Source organism: Lepisosteus oculatus, chromosome 9 (assembly GCF_040954835.1).
Source record: "Lepisosteus oculatus isolate fLepOcu1 chromosome 9, fLepOcu1.hap2, whole genome shotgun sequence".
NCBI lineage: Eukaryota > Metazoa > Chordata > Actinopteri > Semionotiformes > Lepisosteidae > Lepisosteus > Lepisosteus oculatus.
The window spans coordinates 4889366-4906259 of NC_090704.1; the positions used below are offsets into that span (position 1 = coordinate 4889366).

At 43.7% G+C, this 16894-nt stretch overlaps 1 protein-coding gene across 2 annotated transcripts in view; it reads right to left on the reverse strand.

Annotated features, from left to right (window-relative positions):
• Positions 1-16894, reverse strand: part of tesk2 (testis associated actin remodelling kinase 2) — a 35630-nt gene that overhangs the window by 14942 nt on the left and 3794 nt on the right. Inside the window, exons 2-4 of one of the 2 annotated variants that reach the window (XM_069194029.1) lie at positions 12181-12528; positions 6839-6960; positions 2442-2490 (exon numbers count right to left, since the gene is read on the reverse strand). In XM_069194029.1, coding sequence (XP_069050130.1) covers positions 2442-2490; positions 6839-6960; positions 12181-12408 — 399 coding nt within the window. In that variant the 5' untranslated portion in view covers positions 12409-12528. Of the gene's footprint in view, positions 1-2441; positions 2491-6838; positions 6961-10792; positions 11016-12180; positions 12529-16894 lie in introns of those variants that run through there. The other variant, XM_069194030.1, reaches the window with a different exon arrangement.

Here is a 16894-nt window from a genome sequence, read left to right on the forward strand (position 1 = left end):
GGCAGAACCTCAGGGTCTATGTCCGTGTACATTCGCACACGTTTCAGTGAAAACTGTTTTGACGTGTTCTTAGCGGTTTTCATGACTTTTGGAACTTGAAAATAAATAATTTCTTGTTTAGAGATACAAGATTTAACCATTTGTTTTTCTGATCAGGTTAGCTCATTCAGATGAATGTGGGCAGTCCTGAAACTCACTAATTATAACTGAACAGTGTTAGAAAAATTAAAAAACAGGGGGATAACTTGACATTTTAATTACTACCTTCTTGAAGAATCAGATAATCTGGTTCAGCAATATGGTTAGGACTATAAAGATGGTGTAATGCACCTACAATAAGTATGCAAAAGGATATGGATTTAAAACAAAGAATGTATGCAAGATGCTGTAATGATAATTCCTATGCTGTTCAGCCCCAAATGAAAAACCGTAAACTATTTAGCCTGTGTTTAAGAACTGCAAAAATGAGAAGATGATCGGGGTATATCTAGCACTAGAATGGACAGCCAATGGACAAGGGCACTTTAGAAACCAAAGCCTGAGTGCTGACAAAAAAAAGCCTGAACATGAAAGCAGATCAATTACTGGCAGCAGCAATTAGCATTGCAGATTAAGGTCCCAGTTAGAACAAAAACCAGGATAACTAGTAGAGTATCATTAAGGACAGGAGGCGTTGCTCTGGCCAGACCTATTAATAGGGCTGAGAAGGATTCTATGTCTTTAGTCAGCAGGATTCCTCTGTGTTGATTTGTGTCCCTCTCCTGCTCTGCGAGAAGCCCATCTTATGTAATCATCAGGGAGGACGGGGCACCTACATGCCTTAAATTTAATACTCAACCATTTGTAACATCTTGGCCCTGTGAGGGTGCTGGGGAACCAGCTCCCGTAGGTGATGAAACGTTCCCCTCGAAAAAGGAGCTCCATTCATCAGCAGAACACAACCATGACTCAGTAGGGCTTGAGGGGTGACTGTCTCTTCCTGGCCCCTAGATCTCTTTTATGAAGCTGATGAACCTTCGAATAATTCCAGCAAAGAGCACACGTTCACAGCAAAAGGCCACCATTTTCAGCTTTTGCCCGGTGAAGAACAAATAAAAAACGTTAACGCCAGAGCTTTAGAAGGTACCCTGCGACACAAGTTTTGCACAGCTCCCGGATGTGGATGTGCCCATAATATCTCAGCAACAAAAGAATCCAGATCCCCGTTGTTGTTTTCTGTACTCTATTCACAGCAATACAGAGATACCAGGCTTAATTGAAAAATACTCCCACAGTTCTGCATGCCAGAGTTGTATTTATTTTTAGCTTGCAATACCACAGAGAATGAGAGGGCCAAAGAGAAAACAGTGTGCAGAGCTCCACTCCTGCCTGCTGAGTATTGATCTCAGATTTGGTAATGCTGTCCATTATCTTGCAGGCCACATTTAATGTAGCCTGCATCTCCTCCGAAGCCAGGCCCTTCATAGTTAATACACATAGCTTTAAGGCCATATCTGCTAAAGCCATAACATTAAAAAGTGCTGGCCCCCAAAGACTAAAAACAATGAGGAAAACTGACCTCAAAATGCCAAGTTTTGGGACAGCGGGTTCCAAAACAATTACGGTACCTTTTCTAAAGTCTAAACCGTCTGTAGAAAATCTAAGACGCAAACCACAAATTAACCATCAGAACGGGAAAGATTATTTCTTTCGGAAGAGCCCACTTTTATTTCCCTCTTCAAAAAACTGGACAGGTTAATGTCAGGATGGCCATTTGTACTCCTGCACTTTCAAACCAATTCATTACACCCTGAGCAAGCACTTCTGCCACATCCACAACCAGCAGCCATATTACCCTGCAACTCACAACTGGCAACCCACTAAAGCTAAGCAGGTGTGAGCCTGGTCAGTACCTGGATGGGAGACCTCCTGGGAAAAACTAAGGTTGCTGCTGGAAGAGGTGTAAGTGGGGCCAGCAGGGGGCGCTCACCCTGAGGTCCATGTGGGTCCTAATGCCCCAGTATAGTGACGGGGACACTATACTGTAAACATCGTAAAACCGAGGTCCTGCCTCTCTGTGGTCATTAAAAGTCCCAGGGTGCTTCTCGAAAAGAGTAGGGGAGTAACCCCGGCATCCTGGCAAAATTTCCCATTGGCCCTTACCAATCATGGCCTCCTTCATTACTCTGCTCTCCTCCCCACTGAGAGCTGGTGTGTGGTGAGCGTTCTGGAGCACTATGGCTGCCGTCGCATCATCCAGGTGGGGCTGCACACTGGTGGTGGTGGAGGGGATCCCCATTACCTGTAAAGCGCTTTGAGTGGAGTGTCCAGAAAAGCGCTATATAAGTGTCAGCAAATATTATTATTACATCCCAACACCTGTCCGCCCCACCACTGATGGGTGTCGAGCCAGCAGGACTGTGCTGCTGCTGAAGGAATGAGCGCAGCTGGGATTCTCTTACCTCAGTCAGTGCATGGAGCTGGCCTTCCTGCACACAGACGCCCATGAACCTAAACAACACAAACAAAAAAAAGACACTGCAATCAGCACAAATAATACAACCTGTCCTTCTATGCTCATTATACCCCATTTTTCACCAAGAGGGCTAAGAAACCAGTATGAGTTTTATTTACCATGGCACTCATGAGATTATTAATACAAGAAGGAAGAAAACATGAACATATTTGGGGCCTAGTCATAGGGATCACTCCTAAAAGAATACCTACAAGGCCTTGGAGAGCTCTTCTTCAAAAGCGTGGTTGTGACAGGTTAGGCTCTTTGACCACAGCAACAGAATGACTCAGGACTCCCCTGGCTACCTCATTTTACCTTCTTGCAAAGACTCTGGTAATTTAAAATAGTTTATTCATCCACTGCATCTCAACCAAATAACTTGTTAATACCTCTTCTGTCAAAGGTCTCTGCTTTTACCTTGCATCTATAAAATAATTACAGCACAGGGTCTAATTGCTATTGCTTAAGAATCTACAGTCCCTTCTATTTATATTCCTCTACTTCTTTTTAAACACTTTTCAGTCGGACTTATGCGATTGTGACTTCCACAGTGTGTAACATTTGTTAAGCAGTGAACTGTACTTCCTTTTTGAGTTGCCAAACACTATAATGGTTCTTGTCACAAAATTGGCAGGCATCTTAACTCGGCATATCACCACTCCCCCAGTGACACATGGTCCCGATCAACAATGGGCTCAAGACCATAATTAACAGACAGCTCTTACACTGCAGATTCCCAATGATAATAAAACGAACGCAGCCATCAGGCAGCCAACAAATGAACAACCTAATTAACAATCCAAATCCAGTCACACCCTGGACAGGGAAATAAGACATGGTCCTTGTTTCAAACCCAAAATACGGATTGCAGAGACAGAAACTACTCCCGTCTCTCAAGTTATGCCAAATAAAATTAGAGCCCCGTGATAGAGGAATGAGTTTATATAGAGTTGCGATCTATTAATATGAAACCATTACTCAAATCAATTTGTACTTGTGAAGCTAGAAAGGTATTGCGATTGCAATGAAAAACATTGTAAAGTTCCAGACTACATAAAAAAAACCTAGGGCATTTAACTTCTTCCAGTGAACCCTGACACAGACAGTTTGATGTGTGTGTTTTACTACGGGCCATAATTCTGGTTCAACAGGAGTACACAGACACTGAACACCAGCTCTCTGGTATACCAACAGCGCTGCACAAGATTTATGGATGGAGTCTGTGTCCATGTGTTTAAATCCAGGGGGCAACAATTTTTGGCCCAGTATACTGACCAGATATTTCCTTTTCTTGTGACACTGAACAAATTAAAGGAGGCTGCCAAGGCCATAACTTTCCCTTCTATGGTCAGAGTCTAACCCCAGGCCTGTCGTTTAGTATATTAAGGGTTAATTACTCCCTGAAGTGCAATCAAGATGTGACTGAGGGGCCCAAGTAAAATCAACACAACTCTTGAAGACAGGCAGGCCTATCCCTGATCCCTGCTCCTCCATGCACCTTCCTTGCCCTTACTCACACATCAGAGAAAAATGCGGTTTTAAAGAGGAGGACTTCAGAGAATTCAGAGTGATTTCATCGCCTCTGCCTCTTTAACCTGGCAGCCAGACACTGTGCAGATGACAGCGCATTAAGCGCAGCACAGCCATAAACCTGAAGCTGCAAGCCTTAGCACAAGGGCCCCACAGTTCTCCTCTTTTAATAACAGACTGATTGGACTATGAACACACTGCTCCTCTCTTACCTCGCCAGGGAACGGCAGTGCAGAGGTCATGCCTGCGCGGCACGAGCTCGTACAACAGAGCAGTGAGTTTACACTGAGCTGCTGCACCGGATGGAAAGAGCTGGACCAGGGCAGGTTTTGGCACTTGCCGTGAACAAAGAGCACAATGGCGTTCTTGTACACAAACTGGGAGAGAGCGAAGGCGGGTCATGAATCACTCCAGCTACAGGTAACGCAACCAGGCCAAAGCTCTCTGGTCCTCAAAAACGGGAAGCTTTATAAGATAAAAATGACTTTAAGCTTTAAAACAGCTTTTTTGGACTGTTTAACGGTACGCTGCTTTCATTTTTCAGCCATGTGTCGGACACGCAGGCCAGACTGCTGCTATGAAAGACACTGAAGAAGTTCTTAAACATCTGGTCCACATTTACTCCGAACCTACAGCACTTCCTTTTCAAGCACAGCAGAGCAGAACAGCACCGAGGGGACGAGTCTGCGGAGTTACGTCTTCCTTCTGCCAGCGCGCTTCTTGAACACAGCTCTCCAAAGAGCTGTACAGCAAAAAATAAATCTCCCAACCTTGGGGTTGTAAGCCATAAAAACATAGCTATGAACGCATTCCTCTTATTTTCAGGTCGACCTTTTAACCCGTTTTCTACAGAAGCATTAAATTAGCGTTTGGAAACGTGGAACGTTTCCTTTAACGGGTGCCTGAGTGGAATCAGTCCCTCTCCCTCTGACCTACTGCCTCCAGCTCTGCCAGGGCACTGTCCTCGTGAATCATTCACTGACAGCACGCTCTTCGCTCACTGCACTGACACTTTATACACGCAGAGACTGCTCATACGCAAGCAGCGACCATCCACTGAGCACATGACGCCTTGTCAAGAGTCATAGGGGGACAACTGAGCCAGGATTTGCACTGCTGTAAAGTTAGAACGCAACACCGGTTACACTCGGAACCATCTTGGTGGCTTTCGTAGCGTGGGTTTAAAAAAAAAAAACAACCTCCAGGTCAATATCAGATGTTGGAAGACTGCCTTCCGTGTTTTATGATATTCCTGCATAACCATTGTAAAAGCATTGAGCCACTTCGCTTCATTCTAGATTTAGAGCTTTGGCGTGTGATGTCAGTCTTATTTTTAGAGAAATGTGGCCTTGTATAAACAAAGGAAACTTACTACGCAGCCGAACAGACTCCAAAGAAAAAAAGATGAAAAAGAGGATTTCAGGCATTAGCTGAGCTTCTACACCACAGCAGGGCCCCTTATGAAACACAGTCAAGAGATTACAGCTAATCTGACACTGGCATTTCTTCACAGCAAAATCCATTGTCCTACAACATCGCAAGAACATAAAACATCACTGAACTATCCTGCACGCCTCTGTCACAAGACAAATTATCCTATAAAAACAATTAAAGTGAAACTGTGAGTGTGCTTCCTGAAAGGCAGCAAACCCCAAAGACTGCAACACAACCTCTGGAGCTCGTTTAAACTCATCTATTGTTAATAGGCCCCTGACCTGTTTTCTCTAATGGGAAAGACAAAGAGGTCAGCAAGCATTATTTCCATTGCAAAAACAGACCGACAAAAGCAATGTGCAATTTCAAATACAGAGCACAAAAAGGACCATGATCTACAAAGGGACTGAGCTGAATATTGAAAACCTGGGACACACAAGGTTCAAAAGTGCACTGATGTTGCAATGAAGCAGGGCATGTCTGCTTGTTTTGTGAACGGGTCATTCTGACAGTTTCTGACAATTTATAGAAACCCTGTAGCCTTTCTTTATTGAATGGTACAGGCAGCATATTACTCCATCTAAAAGAATTATTACCATCCCCAGAAGACTGACTTACTAGTTCACTGTCTTTGCAAAGGGACACAACATTTACGAAAAGTAAATCCCCAAATGATTTTGTGGTTTCTTTCAACGATGCAAAAGCTATTTTTCCTTGTAATCATGAAAATAAATGCAAATAACTAAACTAAACGCAACAATGACAAAAGGACATTTTGAATGCAAAAAAAAACCTCCTTCTAATAACATGAAACTGAAAGTTTTTCTCCTTCAGTAAAAAGAAAATCAACATTCCTCTTCAGCGTCACAGGCGTTTATTATTCACATTCCAAGAAACCTTGCCACAGTAGTTAGCATTGCTGCCACACAGCGCTTTCGGTTCCAGACCTGGGTGGGGTGCTATCTGCGCGAGTCTATATGTTCTCCCTGTGTTGGTGTGTGTAGGTGTTGTTCCTGTGCTGGACAGGTGTCCTGTCCAGGGTGTGTTATCCTGCCTTGCGCCCACTGCTTGCCCGGATAAGCCCCGGCTCTCCTGCGACCCTGTATTGGATAAGTCAGTTCAAAAATGGATGGATAGATGAACTTTCTAGTATTACTGGTGAAGCACTCTCTGGCTTGAGATATTTCATGACGTCTTGCACATCAAGGCGGCACAGCAAGTAGTAAGCAGTGCTGCCTCACAGCGTTGGGGCCCCTGGTTCAAATCCAGACCTGGGGTGCTATCTGTGTGGAGTTTATATGTTAACCTGGTGTTCAACACGGATGATCAACAGCACCACACACAGCAAGGTGCTCCGTTTTCGGGGGCAGTTCAGCATACCTGAGAATGTTGGGGTGCGAGAGTCTGTTCATGAGCTGAACCTCCCTCAGCATGTTCGCCCGGTTGCTGCTCAGCTTGTTCATCTTCAGGGCCATCACCTGGCCAGAGGTTCGGTGTCGCACCTGCAGCACAGACAGAAGCAGCAGCCCTCGTCAGCTCTTCGTTTTAACACGACACATCATCTTACACACTGCTACAGATACAGTCACGAACGAGAGAGGAATTTCTAGCAAGCTGCCCCCCCCACCCAGCTGCAAGTCCAGATTAAAATAGACCGATGGGAAAAAAAAATAAACCTCCTCCAAATTTCCGTGATGATTTTTACTATAGTTTATACCGCTGGGAAAAGGCATCACAACAAAAATCCATGACTGAACACCGCCAAAAGTAAGCCAAAAGGGAAGACATTTGAGTTTTTCTTTTAACAAAAGCAACCACACTGTATGAACCATGCTTGCCAATGTTCCTTGAAGTATATCAACAGTTCTCTAGTACTTAATATTTAAACTTTAATGTTGGACTGTCATGGAGTACTCTTTAATGATGTCATTATAATTTTGCACTTCAAAGAAAATAAGTCCCTTGCCTTTGAACTTCTTACTTAAAACTACAGCAATCAAAATGTTTAGTTTTAGCTGCAATGAGCCATAATAAGTAACATTTTAGAAGGGCTACCATTAGTTTGCTTTGAAAGAGCTACAATCCAACCAGAAAGTATACAAATGGCAGGTGTCTGCCTTAAGTTTAAAAATCACTTTGTGTACTGGAAACACTACTGGTCAATTTTAATTTTCTAAATGGTGGCCACTCACTGTATTTTGAACACCAAAGAACACACATAAAAAGGAATCACGAGTATTTTCATCAAATCCATTAACTGGCCCTGAAAAAGGATCCCCAAAAATTACCCTGTAATCAGGAAACTTCCCCATCTACGTAGTCTCATTACTAAAAATCCAATCTATAAGAAGCGACCAATACAGAACATCCTCCACAGATATGACACTGTGACAGCTGTATGACGGTACTTAGCATCTGAACTACCGAGCAGCATTTAAGATTGAGTGAGGGTGTCATCCTTAATCAAGCTGCTGTGTTTTGCAAAGCAGTTATGTCATTAGTTTATGGTGGGGAGGTATTTGTGAGGGAGACTGTGATTAATCTTTCCCATTTAAAGACTAGACTGATTAAGTGGTGCCTTTAACTCGGAACCTTGCAGTTCTACCTTTCTTTTCTTCATGCAGCTTCTTCTTGAAAGCTCCCCATAACAGAAACGTAGGGACAGAACACCCGAATGCCAAAGATCAATTTCAGCGTACATGCCCACTGGTACCCCCTTCACATGGGTTTTTAAACTGAGGTCAGCGAAGCATCAGCATCGACTCAATCAGACCCGTAGAAATTAAAGCAAGGCTTTTACTGCCGCATTTCGACAGCCTCTTCTCGGAGAAGGAAGGACGACCACAGGAAATACTTGTGTCAGTGTGCAAAAATAAACAGGCGCTGTTACAGTATATCTGCCAGGTTTACTTCCTTCAGCAGAGATGCGGTCCTGCAGAGAAAGGATCGCTGGCACGCTTCGGAGAGAGAGCAAAACAAAACCAGCAAAGCAAACGCGCCTGCCCAGAGCAACGCTTTCAGCCCAGACTACCATGAAGGACGCTGGGCAGGCTAGAGCTGTCTGTCGCAACGCTATCGCACCAAGGCCTCAAATAGATGTGGTTTCTCTCCAGCAATAGCGGCCAACAAGAAGAATCAGGAACCTGCTCACATGCTCATCACATGCAAAACTTAAAACATTCCATGCTATGCAACAGTGGAGATACATTCTTAATGTATCCTCCCTTATAGACCATGAGGTTATTACATTGGATTTCACAATCCTAAATTAACTATAATGTGCCAATGGCAAAAACTCATCATGATGCAGTTTTCCTTCTTATGATTTGTTCCTGTTTTGACAATATCCTCGTAGGAATTCAGCACCCCAATACCACATTGCCCCCAAATATTTTGGGAAGGTGGTTTACATCTGCATATAACTGTTGCAAAAAAGATCTCTCACCCATCTCACCTGTTTGATAGTAGCTTTGTAGCTTACTGATCTAAGAGTCCCACTCAGCTGTTTCTTGACTGAAGCCAAGGTATCTGCTTCAACCACACAGCCAGGAGGCTTGTTTTAGACTCCCTAAAACCCCACAACCCTTTGGGTAAAGAACTGCTTCCTGTTCTCAGTATTAAATACACTTCCATCCAGTTTCCACCTGTGTCCTCTGGCTGTGGTTTAGGCTGCTACCGAGAGATTTAAGGCCACTGTAGGTACTGTTACTTTAGGTAACGGCTCATAGCTGAATAAGCAAGAAGAAACTTGTGCCCCACATCAATTGATATTCACACCGCCCGGTCACAGAATTTACAAGTTAATATTTAGAAGGGATAACGTGACTCTGTAGTTAGAATTTGTCATCTCTGCAGAGGCAGAAGAGAGAGTGTGCAGAGAAACGTTTCAAATATTAACCACCAAAAAGGAGAACTAGTCTGGACCACAGCGCACATGACATGGAGACTGTAAGCAATGCAATGTGAAATGCTGCAGGTGCTTGCTTCTAGTAACTGTTGCAGGTACCTAAACAGAACGAACAAAACACAGACATCCACCTGCTATTAACGCAATTCCTTTTTTTCTCTGTCATCATTGGGCCCCCTGTAGCTAGGAGGCCTCCTGTATGCAACCTGTTACCCGTTTCTGTTGTGGACAGGAGGAAAATGAAATCCCTTAAAACTAAAAAATAAAAGAAATGCAAGGAAAAAGATGTGCAGATGTTAAATATTTGGAAGACCATAGGCTTTTTAGCAAAATGTTAATCAGACTGAAAATGCACATGACTTAAAATATTCACAATTCTACAGGCCTCTGCCAACATGGGAAGTAGCATACTTTGGTTCTCCAGCCCTCCTTCAGTGTCTACAGATACTGGCCAAGACGAAATGGCTTATAACTCTAGTTTTAAAAAGCTTTGTTTTTTCATCATTAGCAAGTGGTTACAGTTGCACTAAATCGTGGTGCTGAAGGCAGTCATTTTTAAGGGAGATAAACCTAAAGGCTGAGAGAATAAATCAAGCGCTATTCTTGCTGTGCTCCCTGGAGCTTTCAGATAAACCTGGTCCAGCTATGCTACATTTTCTGTCAAAAATAAAATAAGCTGCCTTTTCTGCATTTCTAAGGTCCCAAACAGCATCAGGTAAAGACTGAGCAAAGAGAAGGTCACAGGTCTTTCAAGGACCATTTCCTACAGGCAGTCTCTTAGGATTCTCCTGGGGACTCTTTAAATTTGCTTGAACATATGGCTGGTACTTTCTAGTATTCCACTCTAACCATTACCTCTTTCAAACTTCTGGCCACAGAAGGTATACATGTGTTCCTTTCTACACAACAAACTGCACCAATAACAGAGCACACAAAAAAGATTTCAGTGTTACACATCACTAGGCTTGTTCGATACAAACCACTCTGTATTCATACATATGGAAATCACCTATTGTTCAACATGCGCTAAAGAGGGAATTTCCCGCAACACTGTTAGCATGGCTGTTGAGCAATATTTCCTTCGTTTCAACGGCAATACTCTGTCAACTCATAACCGACCAACTCTTGTGATTAAATGATGATTTAAAAAAAAAAAAGCCAATATAAATAGTCGCTGTTTCCTGGCATCTCTTCAACTTGCACACCCGCAGGTGAGGAGTAAAAGCACCCACAGCACACATCTCTGTATTAACCCTTTTTGACCCCACTTCCTTCACAGTACGTAAGCCTTCTCAGCATTTAGCGATGGTCTGAACCCACTAAGAGGCTTCTGCTAGTATTACTGAGATTACTGGGGACCACACTTCAGTTCAAACCCTTTTGACTCAGGCCATCCCACGATGGCAGGGACCAACCCACAGATCTACCTGCCGACAACGAGCACGTTCCTTTTGCAGTGCAGCATGGGAGATCCTGTCTGATCTCTTAAGCTCCGCACGTCACGTCATCCACTGCAGCCAGGACAGAAACAGCAACAAACTGCTTTTACTTGGACCGTGCAAAATTCTGAAATTATCATCTTTGAAGTCAGAAAAGTCACCAGCTCGAGTTCGAGGGAATCCCCCCCGGCCTCCCCTACCATCTTTGCTGACTTCTCAATCTTTAAAAAAAAAAAAAGTACAAGTAGAATTTAGACATTCTGAAAAGCCACGTGACATTACACAAATGTGCCGAAAACAGGCTTTGGCTATTTGCATACGCTTGCCGGGAGCCCAGATACAGCACAAACGTTGCTTAGCAACATGGATTTGTTTATGCTGGTACAGGGGTTCCTATAAAAACTGCTCAAAGCACCCGGACTGTCACCAAAAACAACCTCCGCGCATATCTGAACTGGGCAGCCCTGACTACGTGGTTTGTAAAAACAACGCTGGAAAATGAAAAGAGAGTATGAAGCCTTTTATTATTTCACTCCCAGTCCCATTGGTTGCATAAATCTAGATGTCACCTTTTCCCCTGCAGTGCTCTTTGAAGACCCTTTGAGCCCTGTCAAACTGTAAGAAGATCTTATTTGCCTGGCAGCTAGGCCCACGAAAGAATGAGTCCACAGTTGCCACTACTCAGTCACTGAATGAGCACAAGATCACTCAGGCTTTTAAAGAAGGTATCCTACAACTTTTTTCAAGCTAGCTCCCTTTCTGTATAAAGGTTTTCTCCTTTTAGAAGAAAGGACGTGTGCTTTGAGTTTAAAGTAGGGAAAACGACATTGAACAGCTGCATCAGTCTTACACAGAAGCTCGGGGTCAAAAGCATTCTCGCTCAAAATTATGCAAACTCATCTAGCGCTCCTAAACGTCTGTCAACTGCCGCCACAAAGATATAAAAAGCTGGCATTTTTTCAAAACATTGGCTAAACCTCCCGGCCAAAAAAAAAAAACCCCACCGCAAGCAAACTGCAGGTTGAGGTATGTGGTAAACTGTTTTCCTATTCTTAACTGCTGCAAACAAGCAAAAACGCTTTATTTCATTCAAATTCTCTTCCAGTTTAAAATCATGGAGTCCTCATCAGCGGAAACTCATCGCTCAAGAGCCAAACCTTTTCGTTTTAGGTGTTCAGCTCCAACGGCAAGCTTTACATCTGCCGGGATGCCAGGATAGTGCCCTAGTTCAGTGGCAGGCCAGCCACAAGGGGCAGGCGGGGGCAGGTCAGGGTTCAGGGTTCAGGGTTCAGGGTTCAGGGTTCAGGGTTCAGGGTTCAGGGTTCAGGGTTCAGAACTCCCTCACGTTACACCTCGCTCGACGGGGGGGCGCTGACCTTGTACACCTCGGAGAAGAAGCCGGAGCCGATCTTCTCGCAGAAGAAGTCGTCGAGGCGCGTGAGGCGCGAGAAGGCGCTGATGAGGGCCCGGTACGAGGAGGAGCACACCCGCCCCGCGTGGGAGGCCGGGGGCTCCCCGCCGCCGCCGCTGCCCCCCTCCGGATCCTCGAAGCGATCCGGTCGGGGCGGGAACCCCGCGATGGAGTTCCGCTTGTTCCGATCCATCCCGACCCCTCCGACTCGCGGGACCTACGGCTTCTTCTTCAAGCAGACTTGTGGGACAGCAAGCAGGCAGCGCATCACATTTTCAAGCAAGTGGGTGGGACTCCAATCGCTGTGGCAGACCTGAAAGAGTGAATACATTATTAGCACAAAGCAGCCATCCTTTTCTGTGTGTATACCGAGACAAAAAACCCCAGTATGAACGGTCAATTGGAAAGCCAATTCATTTCATTTCTGATACGGCGCCCCCTTTTTTTCCCCCCAAAACGGTCAATCTGAAGCTTCAGGACAATACGGGAATAAAAAAAAACAACAACAATGCGAATAGGGGATAATGAGTTCTTGAAGCGAAACAGGTTATTTTTTCTTCTTTAAACATACAACATAAATAAAGCTTTCAACGGCTGGCCAGATCTTGTCCTTGTGCATTCTGGTCATGGAAGACCGGTTTTGTTAATACATCACTACCTATCGGCTGTCGGTTTCAGAAATGGGCTTCATTTGGCACAGGACGCGCAATTATAAAAAATGAATGGAGGTTTAGGCGTGAAACGGTTCATAATGGACTCGGCCCACAGTTGCAATCTTAAGAATATTTGCCAAGAACAAAGCAAGCCTGCTGTATTCTGTTACCGCAAAGCTAAACCAATAACTCGGCAAACTCTATCCCTTTTTAGAATGATCTGCATTATAAATGAGCACTCTGGGCTTTTTCAAACCAATCAACCACCGTGACCCCAGTCTGTTCAGCTTCCCATTGAAGCATCTCTGCTTGTTACCTTGCATGAACCTCTCAGTTTACCCCCACAGTAAACTATGGACAATGAAAAGGACAACCATGGGCAATGAAAAGGTCACAGCCAAGCAGTCATCAGCTAGGCTCTGGACAGCTTACCTACAAAGTTTTTTATAGAAATATTATTACATCCTTCCTTTCCTTGTTCATTCTCAATACTACCTTTTTTTCCCCAAAAAAATTTTTCATCTCTTGTTGGTTCCTGAACAATTATCTGGCTGCCTGAAAAGCACAGACCTGAGAAATTAAGTCCTGGTTAATTCATAACTGTTCCTAAAAACCCAACCCTGAAAATATTCTCTAAATGTTTTTGGACCGTCCGGGCTGAATGAAACTTTGTGGTTCGTGTTCTGCTTAGTATGCAGCCCAAGAAGCTGAAGAAGCCATAGCTTAAGGCAAACGACATATCCATAATGGAACCAATTAGTTTCATTTGTATACTATTAACGATATCAGTAACAACAGTAGAGCAGAAAGTGGGCTAACATTTATAATGCACAACATGTATCATCAGCAGCCTGCTTATCCTAGTGAAGGCTGTCGTGGAAGGCACAGGGTGCAAAGCTGTAGACCCCCCTGGTCAAAAAGCTATTGCATGAGTTGCCAGAGCCAGACAGAAACGGACATTTAAGAACAGACAACGCAACAGTCTGCAGGAAACCAGACAGCCTGGTGAAATACAATGTGCATGCACACTCCACAAAGACAGATGCCTGGGCTCAGAATCAAACTCTGCGTGATAACAGTACTGACTGTGAGCTGAAGTACATTCAAATTATTTAAAAAACCTCACATTATCTGAATGTTTGCGAGGTCTCTCTGTACCTCAGAAGCTACACTCCATTATCCGATCAGGAAGTTTCAGATCTGGAGCTGAATCCTTAAATGGATATCTTGCATAGGACTGTTTTTAATGTTGCAGTTGTGCAAAGAACACCTACTTCTCCCAACAATAAAAATCTTTGCTATAGCTGAGATTTTCAGAAACAACAGGAAAAAACAGCCAGGGGGATGTGTGTCCTTAAGAAGTTCTGAATAGGTCCTGCCTAGAAGCTGTAAACATTTTTTTTTAATTGCACCTATCCTGAATAGGCAAGCCCTTTAAACAAAAGACTGGAGGAAACCACAATGTTAATCTTTAATAATTAAGTAAATAGTCCACAATAGTTTTAAAGTCAAACACGGATATCTGCAACAACCGCAGAAGATTCCAGAGACTGTAGAGAAAATGCAAGAGACTGAAAAAAATAACAGATTCTACTACTAGAAATCTACTAACTTTTTAAAATTCTTCTTCATCTTTGGGCCTTGTGAATAAACTTCCCCCAAAAAATTATTCCAAGTGTCCAACGCTTTTCCTAACTATACACAACTTTCCAAAACAGTGACTAAACTACCACACCGCCTTACAGAATTGAACCCAGACATGAATCTGTTACAATAATAATCAGCAATACTGCTGATCCAGTTAAGATTGGAAGCACAGCAACTAACTTACAAAGGGGGGAAAAGTCATCAAGCTTAGTTAACCAGTACTATTATTCATACCCAGCATTCTAATCATACAAAAAAAGACTGGCACCACTAAATATGCAATGCTCGCAAAATTCTTTGAAATAGCATTCACAACAAAGCAATTTCAAAATCACAAGAAAGAATGCTGCATGCATAAAGATGGATGATATTAAAACTATGCTGAGCTTCTAAACTTTAGACCATGTTAAATCATTTCTTCAGAAGTGGTATATTTAATAATTAAGCTAATGTGTACATAATGGAGTATCAATAAGTTCCCACCTTGGAGACAGCATTCACCATACTGTTAATTATCACACATAAGGGCCACTCCATGCTTGAGCTGTATGCTGAATAATTGCAGCAGAGCAAAGAAAACACAGCCATCTTAAAACCGGTTACCAAAAACAAAGCATTTTAATCCCAAACCCAAAGTAAAATAAAATGAGAACAAAAATTAAGCAGAATGATTGCCCCCAAGGACAATTCTTAATTATTTTCAGTATAAATAGGCTGGTATTAAAACTCAAGTGTTTATCCAATAGCTGGGATTTTATACTAAACAAAAGGGTAAATCAAAAATGAAAGAGGTTCAGATTAAAAAATCCTCACAATGCATGAACTCTGTGTAGGGAAAAAAGCCCATTCTCCCCTCATTAAAACCTTCTCTTTTATTCCAAGTGATAATTTGGCCACTATGTCCGAGATGACTGTGTCTAGGACCTCAACCACCAAGGCAGACACAAAAAGATGTGGACAGAATGTGGTTAATGCCCATAGCAGCCATCCTAAGACTTACTGGTGGACATCAGTGGTGAGAGAAACTCAAGTGGAAGATGAGAGGCCTTCTGAGCAATGCTCATATATTGGTCTCACAAAGCGCAATCTCAGGAGGACTTTGGATAAGGAATAGAATTGACTACTGCAATGTCTCAAAGATGCTCTAAAAAATCTTAGGAGTTGTTGGCAAGACATTGTCAGGGCTGTTCTTGGCAAGGGTGGTGATATGCCAACCTCAATGGAGGAAATCACCAATCACGATCTGGAAAGAGCACGGAGGAACTCCTTAAGCCAGTGGAAACTCTCTCCTTACCGGAGGCAATGGGGTGTTGTGGATAACGCATGTCTTCAATGCTGAGTGGAGACAGGGACACCACCCCTAGTTCAGCATCCTGGGGAAGGGGTGAAGAGGCTCCCATTTTTAAGAAAGGGAAGCAAATGGTGAAGATCAACTACAGCGGTACCACGCTTCTCAGCCTCCCCAGCACAGCCTATGCCAGAGAGATGAAGAGGAAACATCTGTCATTGGTAGCTGGCTGCAGGATTGGGGTGCCACTAGCAGTGTTGCAGGCGCTGTGTCAGTTATGGTGGTGCAGTAGGAGCAGAGCCGATTTAGAGGGCGATTTATGTCCCCACCCTCATTGATGGCCATGAACTCTAGGCAATGACTAAACGGACAAGACAGGAAGCGTAAGTTGAGGAAATGAAGTATCTCGACACAGCTGTCGGGCCGGCCCTACACGGCACGCCGAGGAGCTCGGCTATCCCAAGACAGCCTCAAAAGAGAGAGGAAACACCGCCAGATCGAGAGAAGCCAGCGGAGATTGTTCGGGCACCTGATGCCCCATGGGAGGCTTCTTTAAAGAACTACTGGATGGAGACCTTGAGGTCAATCCAGGGCACACTGGAGGGACCTTTTGGCTAGTCTGGGAAAGCTCAGGAATCCAGGATAGGGGGGTTAGGAATCTGATGGGGAGGTTAAAAAAATTAGATGGCCTACATGCCTACATGACTTGCTGCTGCTGGGACGCAAGGGAAAGTGGAGTGAAATTAAAGGATGGAGGGAAGGATCTTGACTGCATCCAGACAAGATGAAAGATTGCAGTTTTTTATATTCACACGAGCTCTTGACTTTGGGCCCATCTAACCCTTTCAGCTACAAGCAGGTAACTGATCAGAGCATCTCATGCAGTCATTTATGAAAAGAAGCATGATATCATCAAAAGAGATCATGTTCCACAGCTCTTCAGGATGCTGGTCATGTCTGTTAACATTAATTTTACCACCGAAGATGACACTTAATCCCAACTTCAGATTCGGATCATCACAGCGGGTAAATGCAAGATACTGATCATAAGCATCTGTGGCAAGTAAGGAGCACATTAAGATTACAAAGTA